Source organism: Sycon ciliatum, chromosome 4, assembly GCF_964019385.1.
Source record: "Sycon ciliatum chromosome 4, ocSycCili1.1, whole genome shotgun sequence".
NCBI classification, from domain to species: Eukaryota; Metazoa; Porifera; class Calcarea; order Leucosolenida; family Sycettidae; genus Sycon; species Sycon ciliatum.
The window spans coordinates 26,127,290-26,137,021 of record NC_088646.1 but is presented as its reverse complement, the minus strand read 5'-3'; the positions used below and the strand labels follow the sequence as shown (position 1 = coordinate 26,137,021).

Genomic DNA, 9,732 nt, shown 5'->3' with positions numbered 1-9,732 from the left:
TGACAGAATCTCCTACTTCACTTCAACCAGGGACCATGTGGAATATGATGGAAGTCATGGGACTCATGGCCGGCATATGGGAGTCAAGCCGAAGTCACTGTAATGATGTCACATAATGAGGCGAGAAAAGAAGGTTGGAGCTCAGCTAGCCCAGCACCACCAGTACTCGGTACCCTTGATGATATGAATGATAAGCCTACCAATGAAGTAGTTCAAGTACTGTACTACGAAGTACATGATCAGTCATTGCTTTTCCCCCTTTATATTACATTCACAGCACGTCGCCACGCCTCCTAAGCGGATCAAGCAGGGATGCTGGTCGTGCCGCATGGTTACCGTGGTTATTGATCGCAAGTGGCTTCACTGATCCTGGCTGAGTCCATCATGGCATTATGATGTGGCGGTGATCGTGACGTGAGTTACCAGACTCCCACGTAACGACAATGCAGCATGCGGTCTTCTTCGAGCTTCTTGTCTTGAGCTTCATCGCAGAGTTCGTGAGACCCTGAAGTAAAGGTTAGCATGATGGCATCATGTTCTCGGACCCGGTGCCTACTATAGTAGTATTCTAAACCGAGGAGACATCGTTGTTCGAATCGCTTCATTCTCCTCAACTTTTGAGAACTATCTTAGAAGAGATTAACAATGGATTTTAAAGTAACTATTATTAACAGTTGCTGTCAACTGCATTGTCAACCTCACCATTTCTATGGGATCTTCATAGCAATGACATTTCAAGTTGCATGCGTACTTTGACACAGGAAATGTATACAAAAGGTAATTTCGCAGGACTATCATATGCCAAGCTATTCTAAACTCAATCCGAACACCCCCTGAGAATAGCTTATCAAGGGGCATTGCACTGGAAACGATAACATACTTTGGTCCAAGTTGTAGTGGTCCTCTGGGATCGACATTAACCCTTTAACCGTCATATAAATTTCACCCATTGAAACGCCGAACGAAATTTCAACTTTGCCAGGTCATAACTTTAGTTGTACTCACTCGATTTTTATAATCTTGGGGTCGTTGGAAAGCTCTGGACGAGGCCAGCACGATGATACCACATTCTTCGCCTCAGCAGTCACACAACCAGCGCTGGAACGCAGCGACGTCGTCTCAACGCCAGGCATGCAAATGACAAGTTCAAAACTCCGCCATGGCCGTCTCCTTCATCGTAGAGTGTTCAAATTTTTTTTGAGAGATCGAGCATTTCGTGAGGAATACGTTGGTCGCGAGCAGCAGTCACAGAGCGCGTGAAGAAACGGGGAAATCCCGTGACGACGTCAGCCGCGCGCCCAGCGCAGCGGAAGTGACAAGCGTGCAGTACTCAGCGCTTGATAACTCTGCTCCACTACATCGTAGCTCAACGCGGATTTCTGCAACAGAAAGCCTGGAAAATTCGCTACCGAATCGATAGTAAATTTTCTATCGTGGGTAAAAAATCATTCCAGTGCGAGTATTTCAAATGATGGGTCGAATTCGACCCACAAATGTATGGTCTGACGGTTAAAGGGTTAAGGTGGCACTCTGCCTTCAGAGGGTCAAAAAATGAATTTTTGAAATAGGTGTCGATTATGGTCTCAAACGTTTGGCATAGGACCCAGCCGACAGCTGAGAAAATTTGAGCGAATTCCATGCACGCACTCCAGAGATATAGGCGCTCAAAGAGGTAGTGCACAACGAAACTCAATTGCAAATTCAAATATAAATTGCAGTATTTCATCAAAAACGTATAATATTCATAACTTCGTCCAGGTTTAGAGTACCGTTCTCAAATTTCACAGGATTTGTCCCATGGGGTTTCTGGTTAGTTTGGAGATATCTGCGCATGGCACGGACCACTCATGCAGCAGTACATCCATACGCGCATCTGACAAAATTCAAATCGAAATATTTCGTTCTGATTTGTTCGATGTTGAGGTTATTTGTGGTGTTGCGATGGGAAGGAAACAGTGTAGTGGCCGTCCTGGACGTCCAAAGAAACGGATATTTCATGGCAGGAAGCCCCGCGAGCCTGAGCCAGAGAAATGCCCTCATCCTGCGCCTGAGTTGGCAGCCGACAATCCCATAGAGAATGTATTCCCAGATTTATTTGAAAATTCGTCAGACAGTTCAAATTCCGAGTCAGACCATCACAGCACAGACGACAGCGAGTCCGCCTAAGAGAGCAGCGAATCTGAGCCAGGATCCGACACTGAGAGCCAGGATGATGAAGCAGCGACCACCGGATATCGGCTGATCGACTTGGAGTGTCTTCAGAGCCTGCTGCAAAAACTGGTGTCTCTTGTAATGCCTGTCATAGCAATGTCACCCTCAAGGAGACCAAGAGAGAAGGCCTGGCTTCCACTTTGAGTGTTGTCTGTGACAGATGTGACGCAGAGGAGACGGAGACCATGTCCAAAAAGTTCAATCGTGTTTTGGAGGTCAACAGAAGATTTGTTTTGGGCATGCGCTTGATTGGAAGGGGCCATCAAGCCATGGTGAAATTTAGTGCGGCCCTCAACATGCCTAAGCCCATGTCCCTGTCTTCCTACCATGGCCATACCACGTCTTTGGCTTTGTCTGCTGACACTGTGGCGGAGAGGAGCATGGACATCGCTGCTGCTGAGATTCGCAATCCCCCTGACGTCACTTGTGAGACAGCCGTGACATACGATGGCTCATGGATGCGCCGTGGACATGCTTCACTGTATGGATGCTTGCGTGGGGCGACACAGAACCGCAACGAGTGCTTCAATGGCTTGGTGTGGCAGATGTGCCCCAAGACCGGCTTCTGTTCTGCCAGGATCGTGCAAATGGCTATTGCCCTTGCTGCTGCATGGTTCAATGACGGCCCAGCGTCCATCTCAGCGTTGCTGACGGAAATGGGACTCCCCGTTGGCAGTTGCACGGCGTCAGCACTGGGTCAACTCCAGCTTGACAGACAGAAGCATGCAGCAAGGAAGAGGTCTGCAGAGGTCAAGAGGAGGAGGAAGAGGCGAAGAAGAGTTCGCAAAGGTATCCAGGAAGAGGAAGTAGCTCAAGAAGGTGTCTCATACGAAGCTGGTGGCGTCTAGGTATGTGCTGTGACACGGGATCTTGTTGCTGCGGACCCAATGTGAAGTCCCTTTTTTGACCATTTTTCCATGACTGTGCTGGCTCTTAACCAGGCTGTGGCCTCTCCTGTAGCTGGTACACCCATAAAAGTATATATTTTCTGTTTCTGCATGGTGTAGGCTAGACATTGAACCAAAGCTTACCTGCCTAGCAGGTGACATAACCAGTATTGGTGTTCTGAAATATTGACGAATGTTTACGAATGTTTACGCGAAATCAGTATTTTCGCTGTAACGAAGCTATCTGAGTAGGAGATTTGCATATTTTGCTAATCTTTGGTTCAATGTCTTCATTTATGTTTCTATTAGCCTGCCAAGTAGACATTTTGGTCATCTTATACATGAGTTTTTCAGCACTCTGGTGAAGAGTGAAGTATACGGGCATTTTTGAATTTTCAAGCTATGCTCAGAATTAACTGTCACTGTTCATGCCTAAGGGTGTGCACATGGACCAGATATCCATAGAGAACTTGTGTAGAAAATTTGAAGTAATTATCTCTACCCAATCCAAAATTACGGATGTCAACGTGCCGTACGCCCACGAAGGCAGAGTGCCACCTTAAAGCCCTGGATAGCTTACTCGACCTGTATCCTACGCGAGTAGGAGTGCTAACAGACCAGGGGTTGTGGGTTTTGTCGCTTTTGTGATGTATGATCCTTTTTGAAGATAACCACAAAGAATTCGGCCACACAAAGTCAAGACCATGAGCAAATTTACATAAAGGTTATCAAGAGTACATAACTGGGTTATGTACTCTTGAGGTTATTCATAAGGTGTAACCAGGGAGTTGTACTGTCGTACCCAAATCCATGAATCACGAAAGGCATGCCTTAGCAAAGTGCGAGTCACTTTGGAAGCTCTTTATATTCCTCATGAACTCCAAACGATTTCCTGCGAACCGAGAACTGATTCAACATTTCATCGTATTTTCAGCCTTGGCCCATCATAAGGGTACGAGTAGAGCAATTAATTGTAAAGAAATGGATGACAAAGGTACCATGAGTAATAAAATGTGATACTGACATTAGAAGTACCGGTAAATAATAACGCCCAACATGCAACAATGCCGAAGACAAAATTAATTTTGGTGTGACTGTAGGTGTTGTTCTTCCTGTACAGGCTGTAGTTCTGCCACAATCAATGTTAGCACCTGCATCACTGATAGAACGCCACCCACACCTCAGCTCACATGATATTCACACCTGCACGCTTTCGTGGCTACATAAAAGTTTTAGGACCTTTCAATTGTTTTCTATTTATTTACAATCAGACCTCGCATGACTGCACACACCCGTTTTCCACAAAATATCCGGATAGGCGAGGGAACCGGATAATCAAACACACATCTCTTAATTTGCTAGATCCTATATAATTATAGGATTTTGGTCATATTTTTCAACTCAAAATGGGTGTGGCACGAGCCTAGGGACAAGTATGTGACCAGTTCTTTCTATGGCTCCTCTCCTTGCGCAATATTACTAAGGCCTGTGCCCTATTTTTCGAATCCTATAATATACAGTATAGGATTTCAGATTTTACTGGACCTTGTTTTATCCTTAAAGCTGGTAGTTTTACGACGGCATGTGCGATATGTCGTCATGAAACCACCCCGTGCCACACCTGTAATGTTCTTTTGCACATTCACTGATTCAGTCCTTTCCATGACACCAGCTTAACAATGCTGCTCAAAGTTCCAATTCTTGCTGAAAATGGGTATTCATGTCCTATGAATCTGAAAAGTAAACATTCATGCTTCAAACATATTTACAGCTTCTATGAAAACCATTATGCCGTTATCAAGAGTTCATGGGGGTTATGAACTCTTGCCCTTATTATGGGTCATGAATGACTCATGATGACCAATAACAACAGCATAAAGGTCATCCATTTTCAAATCCTATATAATTATAGGATTTTTTGCCAGCAAATTAAGAGATACTGTATGCACCAGGGAGTAGTTTACTACTCCCTGGTACATTGTATGTACGCATGGCATATGCTGTAAATCGGTAACGAACGATTTTCTTCCAGATTGCAAAGGATCCGGATAAATGAGGACCTAATCCTGGACAAGTTCGAGAGCTGTTCTTATATCCTCTCCAAATTTTATGAGGCTCTCCAAGCTTCAGAGCTAGAGGTGGTTGAAACTTGGAGATCAGCAGCTAAAAGCAGGATTGTGTTGATCATGAGTGTACGCTTTGCATACGCGCAATGCGTACTACATTCGTGGCACTCAAGATCACTGCCCTTTTGGCGCTTCATATTGCTTCACATGTGCAAAATATCTCCGAATTCTTGGAGACCCATATGGCCATTCTTGAATTAAACCAGTTTCTTCGACTTCTGTTTTCTTTTTCTCCGAGAAGCTAGAGAGTTTAAGAGCGCACCCTAAAGCCCGATTCATACTTCATCACGCGTACGGGAAACCCATTGCGCGACGGGTTTCCCGTACGCGAAATAGTTGAGCTCAGATCAACTTTTTCGCGACGCAACGTGTTTCCCGCGTACGCGACATGAAGGATGAATCGGGCTTTAAGCGAGGTCTGACTAGTCGACTGTGCAAGACTTTATAGAGTTTTTTTTGCCCTGATGATTGCCAGGCTCAAAGATCTGATGAAACAGTTTGTGATGAAAGAGACCATTGTGGAGAGACAGTGACCATGGTGACGTGTTTTGGAAGCACAGAGATCTGCAGCACACCCAGTGTTTTCCCACATGCAGGACCATGACCAGACACAAAACCAACCAGACTGTTGTAAAGACTCTTCATCCTTATTACAAACATCACATCAACAACGGGTCAACATAACATCAGAACAGAGAGTAAGAGCAGAGTGTTTGAGAGCTGACCAAGAGTTTAGTCGACCTCCTCGATGGTGGGTCCGGATGAACCACCAGCACCAGCGGGGGCACCGCCTGGCATACCACCGGGCATACCACCTGGCATTCCACCGGGCATACCACCAGCCTGTCCGTACAGCTTGGTGATGATGGGCGTGCAGATCTGCTCCAGCTGCTTCTGCTGGTGCTCAAACTCGTCCTTCTCAGCTGTCTGGTTGGAGTCGAGCCATGCGATGACCTCGTTGCACTTGTCGGTGATGGTCTTGCGGTCGCCCTCGGAGATCTTGTCCTTGACCTTGTCATCCTCGACGGTAGACTTCATGTTGAAGGCGTAGCTCTCGAGGCCGTTCTTGGCGGAGATGCGGTCTCTCTGCTGGTCATCTTCAGCGCGGTACTGCTCAGCATCGTTGACCATACGCTCGATGTCCTCCTTGGAGAGACGGCCCTTGTCGTTGGTGATGGTGATCTTGTTCTCCTTGCCGGTGCTCTTGTCTGCAGCACTGACGTTCAGGATACCGTTGGCGTCGATGTCGAAGGTGACCTCGATCTGAGGGACACCGCGGGGTGCTGGTGGGATGCCGGACAGCTCGAACTTTCCGAGAAGGTTGTTGTCGCGGGTCATGGCACGCTCACCCTCGTAGACCTGGATCAGAACACCGGGCTGGTTGTCAGCGTAGGTGGTGAAGGTCTGGGTCTGCTTGGTGGGCACGGTGGTGTTGCGCTTGATCAGGGCAGTCATGACGCCACCAGCGGTCTCAATACCCAGAGACAGAGGAGCAACGTCGAGAAGGAGCAAGTCCTGGACGGTCTCGGACTTGTCACCGGACAGGATGGCGGCCTGGACGGCAGCACCATAGGCAACAGCCTCGTCGGGGTTGATGCTCTTGTTCAGCTCCTTGCCGTTGAAGAAGTCCTGGAGGAGCTTCTGGATCTTGGGGATACGGGTGGAACCACCGACCAAGACCAGCTCGTGGATCTGGGCCTTGTCCATCTTGGCATCACGGAGAGACTTCTCGACTGGGTCCAAGGTACCGCGGAACAAGTCAGCGCACAACTGCAGGCAACAGCAACACACACAGGAGAGAAGAACTTAGAAACACTACCCATTGCCAAGCAAGTGAAAAGGGCACCTACACAAATACAGGCACCCATAGCAGAGCTGAGGCCCGCCCGGAACCAGTCCAGTCATAACCGGACCAACTTTCTGGCCACATGTTCCCTGCTGTCGAGAGCATGGGTCTCATACAGTACATGCATATATGAAAGGTCGTGCTGCTACTGGACCAATCAAAGCCTGCTTCTGGAGGTCCTGGAGCTGTAAACAAAGACGAAATGGACCAGATTGCAACAAAGCCTCACCTCCTCGAAGCGAGCACGGGTGATGGACGTGTAGAAGTCGATACCCTCGAAGAGAGAGTCGATCTCCACACTGGCCTGGGTGCTGGAGGAGAGAGTACGCTTTGCACGCTCGCAAGCGGTGCGGAGACGACGCAGGGCACGCTTGTTGCTGGACATGTCCTTCTTGTGCTTGCGCTTGAACTCAGTGATGAAGTGGTTGACCAGACGGTTGTCAAAGTCCTCACCTCCCAAGTGAGTGTCACCAGCAGTGGACTTGACTTCGAAGATGCCATCCTCAATGGTCAGCACGGAGACATCAAAGGTACCACCGCCAAGATCGAAGATGAGTACGTTGCTCTCGCCACCGGACTGTACGTAATACAAAGAGAAACACATGGGGAAATGAACAATGACACGATAGCCAATATCACCTCGCAATCGGAACGCCGAGAAAATGGACAGTGACAAAAGACACAGTCGTAAGAACGATACATGCAGAAGCAGTGTCCGATAACGTCAAAGTGAGTGCACATGTACGCTATCAACACTTCTTACCTTCTTGTCAAGACCATAGGCGATGGCAGCAGCAGTAGGCTCGTTGATGATACGGAGGACATTGAGTCCAGAGATGGTACCTGCACAACAACAGTATACACACATGTTGGATGATGTACATAAGATGCATACTGTAGCACACAGGACACCATGATTCTAATACAAAGCCATCCATCGGGCAGCACACAGTAATCCACAAAAGCGCAAAAGGAAGATCAATCTACCTCCATAAAGAAGGTAAAGAAACATGCCCAATGGGCTGCTAAACATCTACTTCATGTAGTGCACATTGCAGAAAGCTACTCACCAGCATCCTTGGTGGCCTGACGCTGGGAGTCGTTGAAGTAAGCAGGGACAGTAACGACAGCATTGGCGACGGTGTTACCGAGGTAGGCCTCGGCCGTCTCCTTCATCTTGGTGAGGACCATGGAAGAGATCTATACAAAAGAAGTCGTAAGATCACAGTATGTCAATACACTGAAGACAAAGGGCAAGTAGAATGGTGTTGTCGTGCACCGGGTTTATAGTCTGCAGGCTTGCACATGTGCAAAGTGGAGATCACCAGCTCAGTAAAGGCAGGCTTCACCCAGATTTGCCTTGGAAAGGTGCTTGTACAGTGGACTTCATCTCCATATAGTATATACACAGAGAAGACGTACACGTTCTCGCCACGAGTATACAATCATGGACCTCAAGATTTCCACTGCACATGGGCTACTACAAGTTTGTGTAAGCATTCTACTGATGCTATGGTCTGAAGGTTATCTTCTGGCGGTACACGTGGCAGAATACATTGTGTGATAGCCAACACAGTCATATCAAAATGGTTTAAAACTACATTTTTACATAAAATTACGTAAAATCTTGCACATTGGTGTAAATGGCGGGTGCAATGACCAATTTGGCATGTGGTAGGAAACACACGCGAGCGCAGAGGACTTACTTCTTCTGGGAAGAAGGTCTTGGTCTCGCCACGGTACTCGACCTGGATCTTGGGCTTGGTGTTGTCGTTGACGACCTCGAAAGGCCAGTGCTTCATGTCAGCTTGGACAGTGGAGTCGTCGAAACGACGTCCGATCAAACGCTTGGCATCTGCACATACATACGACGGCAAAAGGCAATCAGGGGACCATCATTACAATGAGAACCTATGCATGTCTTCGTCCAACTGAACAGTGTGATGAACACAGTGTACTACAGGCTACGTGTGAACACTGATTTTGCTCAGTCCCTTACCGAACACAGTGTTGACGGGGTTCATGGCCGTTTGGTTCTTGGCGGCATCTCCGATGAGACGTTCGGAGTCGTTGAATCCGACATAACTGGGGGTGGTTCGGTTACCCTGGTCGTTGGCGATGATCTCGACCTTTCCATGCTGGAACACACCCACGCAGGAGTAGGTGGTTCCCAAGTCAATACCGATTGCTACGGACTTGGCCATGGCGTCTGCTGAACTGTCCTACTTAGCTGAGAACGACTAGGACTGACTTCCTGTTTAGATTGAAGTGAACGAAGTGATTTTTTTGCCCTCTACCTCTCTCTTGTACCCTTTTGCGCAGACGCAGTAGCGAAAACCCGGATTTCAGAAATCTCTGGAACAAACACGAAGCACAGCATGCTCTGAAAGTGAAAGGATTTGGTTTCGGTCGGCCTTTTCCGGACTTTGCAGGATGCATCCCGATCGCGATGCATGGCTTTTGCCTGTTGTACCTGCATGAGTACGGAATCCCGTATATCCCGTACAATGTGGCCATGCATGGGACTGGCCATATATGGCCATGTGCAGTGTTGAGTGTTTGCGGTAAACTGTGCATGTGACTCGGTGTGTCCACAGAGGACTTGTACACCAGGTACACTGCTTGTGGGTGTTCCTCTACCAAAAACAATCGCCACAGCCTA

General features: G+C 47.8%; 1 protein-coding gene across 1 annotated transcript; it reads right to left on the bottom strand.

Moving 5' to 3' along the window:
* Nucleotides 1-5,850: 5,850 nt before the first annotated feature.
* Nucleotides 5,851-9,354, bottom strand: LOC135815317 (heat shock cognate 71 kDa protein). The gene is made up of 6 exons (XM_065328593.1): nucleotides 9,070-9,354; nucleotides 8,777-8,925; nucleotides 8,141-8,270; nucleotides 7,834-7,913; nucleotides 7,300-7,647; nucleotides 5,851-6,994 (listed from the first exon to the last, which is right to left on the bottom strand). Exons 1-6 carry the CDS (start codon nucleotides 9,272-9,274, stop codon nucleotides 5,957-5,959), a joined length of 1,950 nt encoding a protein of 649 aa, XP_065184665.1. The 5' UTR covers nucleotides 9,275-9,354; the 3' UTR covers nucleotides 5,851-5,956.
* Between the last annotated feature and the right edge of the window lie 378 nt (nucleotides 9,355-9,732).